Source organism: Chiloscyllium plagiosum, chromosome 16 (assembly GCF_004010195.1).
Source record: "Chiloscyllium plagiosum isolate BGI_BamShark_2017 chromosome 16, ASM401019v2, whole genome shotgun sequence".
Lineage (NCBI taxonomy): Eukaryota > Metazoa > Chordata > Chondrichthyes > Orectolobiformes > Hemiscylliidae > Chiloscyllium > Chiloscyllium plagiosum.
Genome location: NC_057725.1, coordinates 50,151,099 through 50,166,277, shown reverse-complemented (window position 1 = coordinate 50,166,277; position 15,179 = coordinate 50,151,099). Strand labels below are relative to the sequence as shown.

The 15,179-nt window shown below is 39.4% G+C and overlaps 3 protein-coding genes across 7 annotated transcripts in view; 2 read left to right on the top strand and 1 right to left on the bottom strand.

The window, feature by feature from the left end:
• LOC122557888 (transmembrane protein 80-like) overlaps nucleotides 1-371 on the top strand; it is a 17,480-nt gene extending 17,109 nt beyond the window's left edge. For all 3 annotated transcript variants that reach the window (XM_043706073.1, XM_043706074.1, XM_043706070.1), the window contains one exon: nucleotides 287-371. In XM_043706073.1, coding sequence (XP_043562008.1) covers nucleotides 287-299 — 13 coding nt within the window. In that variant the 3' untranslated portion in view covers nucleotides 300-371. The remainder of the gene's footprint in view (nucleotides 1-286) is intronic.
• Nucleotides 372-2,982: 2,611 nt separating this feature from the next.
• Nucleotides 2,983-14,708, bottom strand: sdhaf2 (succinate dehydrogenase complex assembly factor 2). Of its 3 annotated transcripts, XM_043706067.1 has the most exons (6): nucleotides 14,584-14,708; nucleotides 12,129-12,323; nucleotides 8,556-8,649; nucleotides 6,276-6,496; nucleotides 4,041-4,150; nucleotides 2,983-3,213 (listed from the first exon to the last, which is right to left on the bottom strand). In XM_043706067.1, the coding sequence occupies exons 2-6, from the start codon at nucleotides 12,206-12,208 to the stop codon at nucleotides 3,083-3,085; spliced, it is 636 nt and encodes a 211-aa protein (XP_043562002.1). In that variant the 5' UTR covers nucleotides 12,209-12,323; nucleotides 14,584-14,708; the 3' UTR covers nucleotides 2,983-3,082. The 3 variants fall into 3 exon arrangements, with proteins under 3 accessions (XP_043562002.1, XP_043562004.1, XP_043562003.1); XM_043706069.1 differs by lacking the exon at nucleotides 12,129-12,323; XM_043706068.1 differs by lacking the exons at nucleotides 8,556-8,649; nucleotides 12,129-12,323.
• A 97-nt stretch (nucleotides 14,709-14,805) lies between these two features.
• LOC122557886 (cleavage and polyadenylation specificity factor subunit 6-like) overlaps nucleotides 14,806-15,179 on the top strand; it is an 88,042-nt gene continuing 87,668 nt past the window's right edge. Inside the window, exon 1 of the mRNA XM_043706066.1 lies at nucleotides 14,806-14,902. Within this exon, the coding sequence (XP_043562001.1) occupies nucleotides 14,849-14,902 (54 nt within the window). The 5' untranslated portion in view covers nucleotides 14,806-14,848. The remainder of the gene's footprint in view (nucleotides 14,903-15,179) is intronic.

Genomic DNA, 15,179 nt, shown 5'->3' with positions numbered 1-15,179 from the left:
CCACTCCTTCCCCCCCTCCCACTCCACCACCCACTTTCACCAGTACCACCAGTTATTTTTCCTTCATGGATTAAATAAACATATCCTTTCATTGTTGGATTGTCATGTTGAATTCAGCATAAATTTATTTAATAGCTTTTGCCTGATTAACTCTTAATTATGTGCACCGACTTCATTTTAAATGAGTAAGAACCATTGTTCAGTGTATTGATCGAGGCAGGAGTGTCTCCTTTTGATATTGGGAGTGTTATGTACTATTATTGTATTTAACTTTTATTTTACTTAGGCTCTACACATGAAGTGACTGGAATGATGCATCCTTTGTTTGGGTTACCAAGACATTTCCACCATCTGGAGTTATTCGCAGTTTATCAAAAGAATCAAACAACATTGTTGTTTTTACAATTTAACTTTTAGTTTTGTGGGGAAATTTCAGTAGGTTTCTATGTCTATCTTTTCTAAGACCTGCAGCCAAGAATATTCACATGATCCATCATGCAATTGCTTTTGCCCCCTGTAGTCAATGATTTTGAGATGCCAATATTCTGCATTCAGTTTTGCTCAGATTCGGAGTTGAGCTTATTGCATGGAATGGGTGTCGAACCTCTATCTGTTCAAGCTTTGTGCTCTGCAGTGAATGACATCATTATGGTATCAATTCTGCTAAATGATTTATTTGCACAAGGTTGATTTGAAATTTAGTTCTAGAGGGAAATGGGATTTTCTGAAGAGGAATAAATTTTAAGTCTTAAGGATGCTTAGATGATAGAGCAATTTTATATATTTTTGTATTACAAAGTCTCGATTTAAATTTCTGGTTGTTTTATAGTACTTTTCACAGCTATTTACTAACAGGAAGGATTCAGTACTGGATACACAGATTTTGTGCCAATTCCCAATATAGCTGTGGGCAAACATCTAATTTTAATTCCACATATTCAAACCTGGTTATGATGGTTCTAGAAAAAATGAGATGAGAAATCGAAGAGATTTCCCATATTGGTAATATAACCCTGTGTACTAAAATGTTGCTTTTCTATTCCTGCAGATTTTCAGGTAGGCAAGCACCTACCTGACTTCAAGCCAAGCACTTTCTCTTTCTTTTTCAATTATGCAGACCTGATGGTGGCTAAAGCCTTTTAATACTTTGAACAGGTCTTTGTTATAAGCATCTGGATACACACCTATTAGGCTGTACAAAGACAGCTATGATTAACTTTAGCCTTTTCATTCTCTGAATTTTAGTTGTGGTTAGGAGCAAGGGACCTATTTCCCTTGTTCACTATTAAGTACTGGATATGAATTTAATATAAGGTTACAAAAAACTGTAAGATGACCCTACCCCTGGATCAAAAGGCCAAGGTTGAAGTCCCACTTGCACCAGCGGTGTATAACATCTCCTCTGAACAGGTTGATTAGGGAAAAAAAATGAATGGAGAATTTTTTTTTTGGCCAGCAGAGATTGTTCTCCTTTTGTGCTATAACTCTTAAAATATAATTGTAGGATGTGGGTGGAACTGGCTAAGGTAAAATATATTGGCCATACCTAAAAGCCCTTTAAAAGGAGATGGTGAGCAGCTTTCTTGAACCTCTGAAGTACTTGCAGTGTAGGGACATCTGCAGTGTTACTGAGAGGGGATTTCAGATTTTTAAGTAAGTAAGTGACAGCGAGGAAAAACAGTCTAATTCCAAGCAGCTGTTGCCCTTGACATCTTGAGGGCACACTTTTGGAGCATGCTGTTGGAGGAGGAGTTTATGGGTCTATAATTAATTTGTGATTGGATAGTGGTATGGGTTACAGTACAAATACCAGACATTAATCTCTTCTGAGATTCAACAACAGATCACAGGTGGATCTCGCATAGTTTAGTAAATCAGGACTATCTTTTAGAAAGTAGGTTTATTTGCAGTTTGAGAAGATATGTAGCTCAGGTTGTAAGTTTACTCACTGAGCTGGAAGGTTTGTTCTTAAACATTTCGTCATCCTGCAAGGTAGCATCATCAGTGAGCATTCGTTGAAGCGCTGGTGTCCCGGTCTATTAAGGCGGGTGGTGCTATCATTTCTGGTCCATTTTCTGAGGTCAGTAAATGGGATCCAAATCATTGTGTTTATTGTTGGAGTTCCGGTTTGAATGCCAGCCCTCTAGGAATTCCTGTATGTGTCTCTGTTTAACCTGTCCCATGATGGATGTGTTGTCCCAGTCATAGTGGTGACCTTCTTTGTTTGTAAGGATACTATTGATAGCTGGTCATGGCTAGCTGGTGCTCATGTATTCTGGTGGCTAGTTTCCTGTCTGTCTGATGTAGTGTTTGTTGTAGTCCTTGCAACATATTTTGTATATGATATTTGTTTTGCTGGTTGTTGATACAGGGTCCTTTAGGTACATCAGTTGTTATTTCAGTGTTTTGGTAGGTTTGTGGGCCACCATGGCGCCAAGGGGTCAGAGTAGTCTGTTAATCATCACTGAGATGTCTTTCACGTATGGTAGTGTAGGTAAAGTCTCTGGGCATTTGTGTCTTGTTTGGGTTTGTTGTTTAAGAATCGGTGGACTGTGTTTATCGGGTATGCATTGTTCTTGATTACGCTGGATAATTTTTCTTCCGCTGCTATTAGTTTCTGGGTGGTGCAGTGTGTTGTGGCCCGTTTAAATAATGTCCTAACGCAGCTCCATTTATGGGTATTGGGATGATTGCTCCTGTAATTGAGTATCTAATCTGTGTGTCCTGTACACACTGGTCTGCATTTCTCTGGTTTATTTAGTTTTTAGATATCAACTTAAACATTTTTTTAAAATATAAGGCCATAAAGAGCTCCTATTCGGTGATGAATATTAAGACAAAACACTAAGTTCCAAAACACAACTACTCCAATTTCAAGGGCTGAAACTTTACTGGATAAGATCCCAACAGCCTAGCATTCTATGAAAAAATAGATAGTTATTCATTCACCTCAAAAATCACTTTTCTTAATCAGGATCTAGGTAATATTTGAACATAGTACCTTCTGTTTATTTTTACTATAGATCAGTTAAATAAAACCCTGGAGAATCAGCAGTCCTTATATGGGCAAAATAATTCAATTTTAATTTTTCTTCTCAAAGAGATAATCAAGAGCAGGCTGCCCTATCCTGTGTTCCATGTTGCGATTTTTAGTGAACTCCTTCAGCAAAGTCATTACTTCATTATCAAATTCTGGAGGAGTTGGCTTGGTTTCTGTTTGAGTGAAGATAAAAACAGATATCAGAGATTCACATTTCAGATTTCAAATTGAACCAATGCCTGCTTCAGCCTACAAGCACATTTCACATTCTGAACAGAAATTTAAAAATGGGTTGTGTGTGCAGGGTGAATTTCTACCCTTTCCTAAAGACATTCTTTTAGGTTCTGATGCTTCATCGTCTTCAACACTCCTTCCATTATCTTCATTTGTGTGCTTAGACAATGGGTATCTACTTTTAATGATACAAATACCTGGGTAAAATCTATAAAACAAGCTACAGATACAATAAACATTACAGCAACACTAAACATTGTTTTCTTTACATATAAGAACTTGGACATCTTTAATGGTCAATTTTAGGTTGCAGCCAGGCAAAATTAGTTTTATTTGCAGCACATGGTGAGTTAGCAAATCTCGTCTGGATTAGCTAATCCTCAACTGATTCTGTTAACATTTGCTTCAGTGCTATCCAGGAGTTCCCAGTCCTTGGCACTTTGTCATCTTTCTAATTGTGCAAATCAACAGTGGTATTCTCCTTCCCTTTGAGGATGGAGACAATAAACTAATTGTAATGCTTTAAATTTATACCCAAATTATCAGCCATCAGTGCAGACCAGAGATTTTTTGTTTTATTCTGTACGCATTAAAACTACAACATGCCAAATTTATCCATTGAACTGTTAAGAGATTGGAAATTACCTTTGAAGTAATTTAAAATATAAAAGATTCTGAAGCCAATTAATTACCTAACAACAATTAGTTTACCTGCTAATTTCAGATGGAGATAGGGAAGACTGAGCATAGTTGGATAGGTACATACCAGTTATCCAATAGTAAATGTCCCAGTCATTGCTCGGTTGATTTATCAGTTTATCGTACAAGCTCAACTGGTTCTCTGTCATTTTGTTCAGATATTTTTTGGCAAAGAAACTGAAATAAAAAAATTAGGCATAATATGTTGCAATGTGTTATTATCTTACATAACGCGATGGCCATTGTACTATGCAGCAGATTACTTAAATGGTGTCGTAATACAGGGCTTATTGATTTACACTGCCTGACCTAAAGGTTTCCAGCATGTTCTGTTTTATTTCACTTTAAGCTGTGAGAGTGGTGCCAGAGTCCAGGAAGGTGTGGAGGTCCAAAGGGTGGGGATGGGCCCAGGTCCAGGAAACCAATGACCAGGATGGGAAAGAGAAGTGATTATTGCCTCCTTTGGTTGGGATAGGATACCTATTTTCCAGATTTGGGAAGTGCAGGCTGCAGGAGGGTTTACGGGGCTCTAGCAGGAAGGGGGAGGTTGCAAAAGGCATGTTGGGGATAGGTGGTTGTACAAGGGATATGGGAAAAGGAGGTTGCAAGATATGAGATTGGGGTGAGGTGAAAGTTGAAGAAATGAGAGGAGTGGAGAAGGAGGCTGTCAAGGAGAGAGAACAGTTTTAAACCTATCAGCAAAGGAGGTAATTTGGATCTGAGGAAAAATTATATAAGAGGTAATAAATTACTTGTAAATTTGTGTAGTTCCAGCAACTTCTGTAACCAGGGGGAAAGTGGTGGATGCTGCTGTAATCACTACTGTCAATTTTGAATTTATATCTGAGATTGAGAAAATACTAATAAATAGGATTTAACTGATTTGAATTTTTCCAGTTTTATGTATGTGTCATGGAAATGCATTCACAGTGAGCTCACCAATCTGGAAGCTATGTTTAAGGTGATGTCTGTCCACCTATCGAATGTGTATCAGTTACTTTTAAACAAAAGTATTTTTGTTAACTTATGTCAGTTTGCCTAATGGGATTGTCCTATAGGCCAAAGTTAAACAGATTGGGATGCGACTCATTGGAATTTAGAATGAGACGTGATCTCACTGAAATATATAAAATTCTTAAGGGCTGGACAGGAAAAATGTTTCCTCTCAAGGGAGAGTCCAGATCAGAAAGCATAGTCTCAGAATAAAGGGGCTTGAATACAACACTGAGATGAGGAGGAATTTCTTCTTCGAAATTCCTTGCCACAGATAACTATTGGGTAGAGTCCTTTTGTACATTTAAGACTGAGAAAGATAAAATTCTTGATCAGTAAGGGAATCAAGGATTATGAGGAAAGGGCAGGAAAGTAGATGTTAGAATGTTGGATCAGCTATGATCCTATTCAATGGCAGAGCATGCTCAAGGAACCAAATGGTGTAATCCTGTACTTATTGATTATGTTCTTATAGTCTTAAATACTATGTAATTAATGCTTGTGAGTTGGGATTTTAACAAAGGGTTCACAGTTATTGAGGATATTGATGAATAATTCAAAATCTGCTTCAGTGTGAGAACAATATTACATTTTGTCTGTAGAAGAAGGAGGAAGAGAGGAGACCTGATCGAGGTGTACAACATAATGAGTGGAATAGATTGAGTCAATAGCCAGAGACTTTCTCCCAGGGCAGGATTGACTGGCACGAGGAGTCATAGTTTAAAGATATTAGGAGGAAGGTATAAAGGAGATGTCAGAGGTATGTTGTTTACGCAGAGTGTTGTGATTGCATGGAATGTGTTGCCAGCGGTGGTGGTGGAAGCAGTGTCATTAGGGACATTTAAGTGACTGCTGGACATGCACATGGACAGCAATGAATTGAGGGGTGCGTAGGTTAAGTTACTATATTTTACATTAGGATTAAATCTCAGCACAACATTGTGAGCCAAATGGCCTGTTCTGTTCTGTACTTTTCTATGTTTTTTTTCTATGTTCTAAATGCAAAAGATAATGTTGGTACTTGACAGCATCACCAAATAAATGAGTTAGTGAGAATGAAAAAGTAACCACCCCAAAATCAAACAGTCCTTGAGAACATCTCAGGAGGAGCCTTCAAAAAAGAAAGGTCCAAACGGTTGTCTCAGGTCGGAACTAGATGGGTTGAATGCCTAATTAAGCTAAATGGCACTGGAAACAATTGGAGAAAAATATAATAAACAAATAATGATGCCATCACCAGATAATCACATACTAAAGCAGGTGATAAGCCAGAGAATAAGTCCATCTTCAAATTCAAGGTCATTTTTACCTCAGTATGATGCAGTTCTCTAGCATTCCCCGCTTGCGGCTCTCATAGAGGAGGCGTGCTCGCTTTGTATCTAGTGGTTCGTTGGTTCGTTCTTCCCATGGAGGCAGCAGTATCTGAAAGATGTCTTTCATTTCATCATCAGGAATATCTCCACGATATGCTCGGACAGAACAAGCACCAAGTATGGCACGGATAACACTCTGTCTGGACAGGTTAAGAACCTGGAAAGTAACAGGATGGATATTTATCCAGCCCTATCTTATTTATTCCTTTGATTATTTATATATGTCAAAATAACTGAATTTAGATCGTAGCAGTCAAACAGATTTCCCCAGTTTTATCATTTTTGACCAGGTTATCATTAAGCATGAAGTAGTCTTTCTAATCCTGTGTGCAGAGAGTCACTTACCAATCACAATACAGTGAAGATATTGCACACAGATAGAAACATATTCACCGAGGTCTCTCTTGCTTTTTGAGTTAGAAGTTACACTGTTTCAAGCATACATATCTCAAATTTAGCACAGTTGTTATTTATATTGCAACTACTGTTGAGCTAGGATGGATTTCAGCAGGCAAGTCCATCAACCCCAGTAAAGTGTATGTCAAGGAAAAATAAAATTTCAATCTATATTTTATTAACCTCATTTAAATAAACTAAAGCAAATGAACGAAGTTATAGTTTATGGTCTCACAGATTTTCCAAACACACCATTCAGAGGCACAATCAGGCAAAGAAAAATATTGTTGAGTAACAGGAGGAAATATTAGTGAACATTTTAAGTTCAAAGACCCTTTGGAAATATTCCAAAGAAGAGTCTTTGCACTCAATCTTAACATATGCTGTTTTTAAGTAAGTGAGAAATTTATATCAAACACCAATGTGTTCTTTCTAACCTACAATGGTTGCCAGTCATCTGAGTTGGCAGGCAAGAAACATCTAGTATGGAATCTGATAGTGGCAGACATTGCATTACAGTTCAATCCAGGAGTCTTAAGAAAGAACAATATAACTTAGCAACTGGCCCTTCAGCCCACGTCTGCTGACCATGATGCTATTCTAAACTAACCCCATCTGCATGCACATGGTCTGTATCCCTCTATTCTCTGCTTGTTCATGTGTCTGTCTAAATGATTTTTAAAATTTGATAACATTTCTGCTTTATCACTTCTCCTGGTAGTGTGTTCCAGGCACCTACATCCCTCTGTGTAAACAAAAAAACATTCCTCACACATGGCCTTAAAACTCTTCCCCCCCTCGCCTTAAATCTATGCCCCAAGTATTTTGCATTTCAACCTTGGGAAAGAATCTACTATCCATGTCTCTCATAACTTTATGTATTTCTATCAGGGAGAGAAGTTAATTAAATAAATCTTCACAGAGGACGTCATAAGACATTTTCTTGAAATAATCATTCAAGGGCTGAATGAAATTGTGGAGTTGAAAGTAGTTAGTATTAGGAAAACAAATTGTACTGAAGAAATTAATGGATTGAAAACTGACAAATCATGGGGACCCTATAACCTTCACCCAAGAGCGTTGAAAGATATCTTGATGATCATGTTACAAAATTTGATTAATTTTGCAATGGTGTCTGTAGTTCAGAAAGTTGCATATGTCATCCCACTGTTTATGGAAGGAGGAAAGGAGAAAACCGGGAACAATAGAAATAATTGCAGTGGTAGGGGAAATACTAGAATCTATTACAAAGAATGTGGTGACTAGATACTGAGAAAATAATTGTCTGATTGGACAGTCAACATGGTTTTATGAAGGGGAAATCATACTTAACAAGCCTAATGTAATATTTTTAAAGATGTTCATTGCAGAGTCAGTAGTAGGGAACCAGTGATGTAGTGTGGTGTATTTGGATTTTCAGAAGGCTTTTGGTAAAATCCCATGCAGGAGCTTAGGAAACAAAATGAAAGCAGAACAATTTATTTAGGTTGAGTGAGTGGACAAGATGGAATAAAATGTGGCTAAGTGTGAGGTTATTCACTTTGGTAGGAGGAACAAAGATGCAAAGTATTTCTTAAATGATGAGGGATGGAAAGTGTCACTTTCCAAAGGGGCCTAAATGTGCTTATGAATAAGCCATTGAAAGCTAGCATTCAAGTGCAGAAAACAATTTGCAAGGCAAATGGTATGTTAGCTTTCGTCACAAGATGATGAGTACAGGATCAAAGAAATCTTGGTTCACTTGGAGAGAATACTGGTGAGACCACACCTGAAATATTGTGTCCTGTGGTGGTCCTGTTGCTAAGGAAAGATATACTTGCCATTGAGAGAAAGCAGCAGGGGTTCACTAAACTGACTTCTGGAATGGTGGGACTGTGCGATGAGGAGGAACTGAAGAGGCTGGATCTGAATTCTCTGGATTTTGGAAGAATACAAAACAATCTCACAGAAACTTACAAAATTTTTAAATAGGTGGAGTTGCTTCAGAAACAATGGTTTTCCCAGCTGTGAAAAATAGAACCAAGGTCGCCCTCAGAATAAAAGGTAAGCAATTTAGGACTGAGTTGAGGAGGAACTTCTTCACTCAATGTGGTGAACATTTGAAATTCTCTACCCCAGAGAACTGTGGTAACTTAATCATTAAGTTCAAAACAGAGATCGATTTATTGCTAGTTATTAATCATAGGTACAAGAATCATGAGGTTATATGGTATTAATCAGTTATGATCTAAAATGGCCCAACAGGCTTGAGGAGCAGAATGACCTACTCCCCCATCCCTGTGTTCAATGACAGGTTAGGGTTCTCATCAACTCCTCAAATAAAAGAAATAGCTTCTCTTTAGAAGTACTTACTTTCATAATTCTGAAAATGTATTGACACATTTTGGCTTTATTATCTATACTTTTAATCATGAAACCAATGAATGAGTTAGGTTTTAAAACAAAATTAACTTGCATAGGTTTTAAACATTCACATTGCATCCATTCAATACAGATAAAAGTAGACAAGCCAGTTGTGAAATATTGTAGTTGAAGCACATTTTAAGGAGGTTGTTCAGAGGATTGCAAAGACAAGGTCCATTTAAGGACTGCATGTAAAGATTAGGGACCAGATAGCTGAAGTTTACACCAATTTCAGTAGAATAGAGGACATGTGGTAGATTAGCATTGTTGAATGGAAGTGTAGTTTTAGATTTTAATTTTATGGAAGGTGGTAAATCAGCCCATTGTGCTTCTGCAGGTTTATGAAAGACACATCTAATTAGACCTATTAACCAGATTACATTGAATCTAATTTTATCCTTTCAAGCAATGCATTCTAGACCATTATTTTAAACATCAAGGGCTCTAATTAAAACTGAACATTTTTCCATAAATGACCTACATTACACTTCTAATGTTTTTAATTTCCAACTTCTCATCTTTACATTAAGTATTGTGATGTTATATTGTGCCAATTACAGCTTTATAGAAAAACAACTGTATCAGGTTGTATGTTTGCTCGGTGAGCTGGTAGATTCGTTCTCAGACATTTTATCATCATACTAAGTAACATTTGTCAGTGAGCCTCCAATGAAGTGCTGGTGTCTGTCGTGATTTCTACTTATCTGTTTTGGTCTGTTCTGGGGTGATATCACTTCCAGTTCTTTTTCAGTGAGGTTGATAAATGGAGTCCAAATCGATATGTTTGTTAATGGAATTCTGGTTTGAATGCCAAGCCTCTAGGAATTCCTGTGCGTGTCTTTGTTTAGCCTGTTCCAGGCTGGACCCAGTCAAACTGGTGTTCCTCTTCGTTTATGTATGGATACTAATGATAGTTGGTCATGTTTTTTGGTGGTGAGTTTTGTGCCTGATGTAATGTTTGTTGCAGGGTATTTTGTATATGACATTTGTTCTGCTGGTTGTTGGTATGGGGTCCTTTTTAAATTCATCAGGAGCTGTTTCAGTGTGCTGGTAGGTTTATGGGCTGGAGTAGTTTGGTTGTTGTCTCCGAGATGTCTTTGATGTATGGCAGGGTGGCTCGAGTTTCTGGGCTGTTGTTCTTCTTGTTTAGGTTTGTTGTATAGGAGTCAGCGGACTGTGCTTACCTGGTGCCCGTTGTTCCTGAATACGTTGTACAGGTATTTTTCCTCAGCTTGTCTTAGTTCTTGGGTGCTGCAATGTGTTGTGGCTCGTTTAAATGTCCTGATGCAGCTCAGTTTGTGGTGTTGGGATGATTGCTACTGTAGTTGAGTATCTGGTCACTGTGTGTGGCTTTGCTGTTTATGCTGATCTGCAGCTCTCCATTGGCTTTTCGTTCTACTGTGATGTCTAGGAAGGGGAGTCGGTTATTGTTCTCCTCCTCTTTGGTGAACTTTATACCGGTAAGGATGTTGCTTATGTGTTTGTGGATTTCTTCTAATCTATTGCGTTTTATGACAAAGCTTGTGCTGGATTATGGGAAGGGCCGTTTATTCTAACCTCTGCATTACTGCTTCTGCGATAAGTCCTCACACCAATCCCTACCAACAGGTAGTGATGACCCGATTCGACAGTGAGAAAACTGTATTATCGCAACCCTGAGGAAACTTCACAAGGCAGTGAAATTAACAAGACAGACCCCCAAAGAACGAAACCCGAAGGATCCAACACACCCCATTTCAACAGATTACCAAAGGTACATAAACAAGGGGCCACCCCTCAGACCCACTTCCCGGTACACCGACATACAGACTAGCAAAGGAAATGCAACGCAAACTGAAATACTTAGTAGAAGAACTCAAGCTACCCCATCCACTCCACCCAGGCATTCCTTAACCTCATCGTCCTCTACCTTGGTGTCTTTGATGTTATGGTTTCCTTCGATGTGACAGCCCTAATCACATCAATAAACATCACCTGAGCCAAAGAAATACTGGCTTCACTGCTAGACGAACCAAGGACACGAACACCTGTCAGCACGGACAGCATCCTCAAACTAGTAGACCTGTGCCTCACTACTGACTTCATTCCCTCAATGACAAGACCTACAAACAAATCAATGGGACACCTATGGGAACACCAATATCAGGACTTTTAACAGAAGCAGTTATGCAGAGGTTAGAACGAACAACCCTTCCCATAATCCAGCCCAAGCTTTGGGTCGGCTATGTGGATGACACCTCTGCCATCACAAAAGAAAACAAATTAGAAGAAACACAAACACATAAACAACATCCTCACTGGTATGAAAGTTACAAAAAAAACAATAGACTCCCCTTCCTAGATGTCACAGTAGAACGCAAAGCCAATGGAGAGCTACTGATCAGCATTTACAGGAAAGCCACACACACTGACCAGATACTCAACTACAGGAGCAATCATCCCAACACCCACAAACTGAGCTGCATCAGGACGTTATTTAAATGAGACACAACACATTGCAGCACCCAGGAATTATGAGAAGCCGAGGAAGAGCACTTGTACAACGTATACAGGAACAACGGGTACCCGATTAAGCGCAGTCTGCCGATTCCTACACAATATGCCCAGAAAGTAGCCACCTTGCCATACATTAAAGATATCTTGGAGATGACGACCAGACTACTCCAGTCCCTAAGCATCATGGTAGGCCATAAACCTACCACCACACTGAAACAGCTCCTGATGAACTTAAAGGACCCAGTACCAATAACCAGCAGAACGAACATCATAATCAAAATACCCTGCAAGGACTACAGCAAACATTACATCGTGCAGGAAACTAGCCACCAGAATACACAAGCACCAACTCGCCACAAATGCAGGTAAAGAGAAAATTGCGCCCATTGCAATTTAAATTTAATTCTGCCGAGAATGTTTCCTCTTTCTTTCACAATATAGAAACAGGAGTATGCTATTCAGTCAAAGACTTCTAATAATTTAATTACAGTTACCTGACCACCTTGATTGCATAACTCTTACCAAAAAAATAAAATCTTATTTTCAAGATTTTTAATGAAACAACGATAACCATAGACTTTTGAGGAAGTGAACTTCAGATTTCCACTACCATTTCCTGTGGGGAAAAAGTGGTTCACAAATATCCTCATTTTCATTATGCAGAATTGTGACATCTCGCTTTGGAGACCCTGCAAGAAGAAATACCAAATGATCATGGCTGATCTGATAATCCTTCACTCCACTTTCCTGCCCTTTTCCCAAGAACCCTTGATTAAAAATCTCTCTCAACTTTGAACAATAACACAGCCTCGTCAACTCTCCGAGGTAAAGAGTTCCACAGATACTTCCTCATCTGTCTTGACTTGGTTTCTCTTACATTGAGATGATGCCCCCTGCCCCTCCTCCCTCAGTCCTAGATTCTCTCACATAGTGAACAACCTATTCACACCTGTCAAACCTCCTAACAATCTTTTATATTTCATTCTTCTAAACTCCAGTGACGGAAAAAAACCTAGTTTGTTCAACCTCTTCCCATAAGAAATTCTCTCCAGACCTGGGATTAACTAAATTAACCTTCTCTAGACTGCCTTCAATGCCAGCATATATTCTTAGATAAAGGGCCAAAACGTTTGCAGTATTTGAGGTGTAATCTTGAGTATCTTGATCATTTTATCACTTCCCTAACCTCATTCACTTTCAAATAAAGGCTAACAGTCCACGATGCCTGTCTTATTACTCACTGAATGTGGATGCTAGCTTTTTGTGATTCATACATCAGAACATCCAAATCCCCTTGTGCTGCAGTCTTTCCCCATTTCAATACGTTTGTGCATAATCTGGCATTTTCCCACATTATATTTCATCTGCCAAGTTTCAGCCCACTCACAACTTGCCAATATCCCTCTGTTGACTAACATCCTCACCTACTTTCGTGTCATCGACAAAATTAACTTCTGCCAAATACCAAAACCTGTAGATAAATGTGGACCCAGCACTAACACCTTGGGTTCTCCACGAATTACAGGTTGCCATTCCTGAAGATGTCCCCTTTATCTCAACTCTCTTTTCTAATAGTTTGTCAATTTTCTGTGCAAGCTAATACACGACTCCCAATGTCACAGTGCCCTTATTGAGTAGCTTTCTGTGCAGCACCTTGTCAATCGCCTTTGGGAATTCAGTACCCCTTTATCTATCCTACTTTTACCACTTCAAAAAATTCTAATAAATTTGTATGGCATGATTTCCCTTTCAATGAGCAATGCTGACTCTGCTGAACTATATTATTATGTATTTTTAAATTCTCTGCTATTGCATCCTTTCTAATAGACCAACATTTTCCCAAAAACAGATACTAATCTAATTTGCCTGCAGGATCATGTTTTTGGTCTCCTTCCCTTTCTGAATGAATGTTACATTGACAGTTTTCCAATCCTCTAGGACAATAATTTAAGGATTATTGGAATATTACTACCAGTATACCTATTCTCTCTGAAGCTGCTTTTGATAATTTAGTGCACAACCTATCAGGACTGGAAGATATTAGGCTTTAACAGGCAAAATCAGAAATTGCTGGAGAAACAGAGCAGGTCTGGCAGCATCTTTTGAGGACAGTCACTGGACTCAATGATAATTCTTTTCTCTCCATAGATGCTGCCAGACCTAGTGAGTTTCTCCAGCAATTTTCATATTTGTGTATTTCCGTCTTCAGCATCCACGGTTATTCATCTCACCACCCTTAGCTGCATTCGTTTCCCTAATGATAGATATTCATTTCCTCTGCACCCTCGACTCTTAGACATCTTTGGTTACTGCACTGAAGTTCTCAATTACAGTCAGTTATACAACACTGAAACAGATCCTTTGGTCCAACTTGTTCACGCCAACAAGACATCCCAATATGACCTAGTCTCGTTTGCTAGCATTTGACCCATAACTCTCTAAACCCTTCCTATTCATATACCCATCCAGATGCCTTTTAAATGTTGTATTTGTACCCACTTCCACCAATTCCTTTTGCAGCTCATTCCACACACACAATCCTCTGCATGAAAAACTTACCCCTCAAGCCCATTCTAAATCTTTCCCCACTCACCTCAAACCTATGTCCTCCAGTTTTGGACTTCCCCACCCCAGGAAAAAGACTTGGCTATTCACCCTGTCTAAGCCCCTCATGGTTTTATAAACCGCTGCAAGGTCACCAGTCAGCCTCCGACGCTCCAGGGTAAAAAAAAAACCCCGGCCTATTCAGCTCTCCCTGTTACTCTAAACTTGTTCTTTTTGAGTAAGATTGAATCTTTGCGACCTGAGGGAGCATAAGCCAAGTTTATGCAACCTATCTTAGTTAACCCTTTTCGCCTCAGTACACTGCAGCAGCCCTTCCAAATCAATATATCCTTCCCGAGAGTTCAACCGAAACCAGCTCTTCGTTTTCTGCACTTTTTAACTCACACTGTGCACCAACGACATCTTTCACCACTTCCAAGGTCATAAAATTTCTCCTGGCTCGCCGGAAGAAGAACAATTAAATTTTACTTTTAGTACAAAACAGATTGAGTAGTGAAGGGGCGGACGTTACTTGCATCTGTCACCAGCGGGGCGGAAGTAAGCTCTTTGTTCGTCGGCAGGAAGGTCCGGGTCTTCAATGCGGTGTGGTCCGTTGCTGAAAGGGGTCCGGGGGTTTGATTGTCCGTGTGCGCGCGGCGCGGCTGGCGGAATGGCCGAGGGAGCCGATTTGATCGACATTTACGCGGATGAAGAGTTTAATCAGGTGAGTGAGCTGGAGTTTAGGGATAGAGGGTTTGAGCCGAGTTGTGGAGAGATTGAGCTGAGGCTTGGGGACAGAGAGAGAGGCCGGGACTGAAGCGCAGGCCTTGGATTGTGGCTCGAGTTAAGGGAACCGGGTGACCCCTTTTTACCGGCCCATGAGCTGAGAGAACTGCTGCCAGTGAATCACCTGCTTCAAGTCGGCTCGGGTTTGAGTCCTGTCTGGGATCTCGCAAAACTTCAAATGTCAAAATAAATGACCGGAATTCACTTTTACCGAA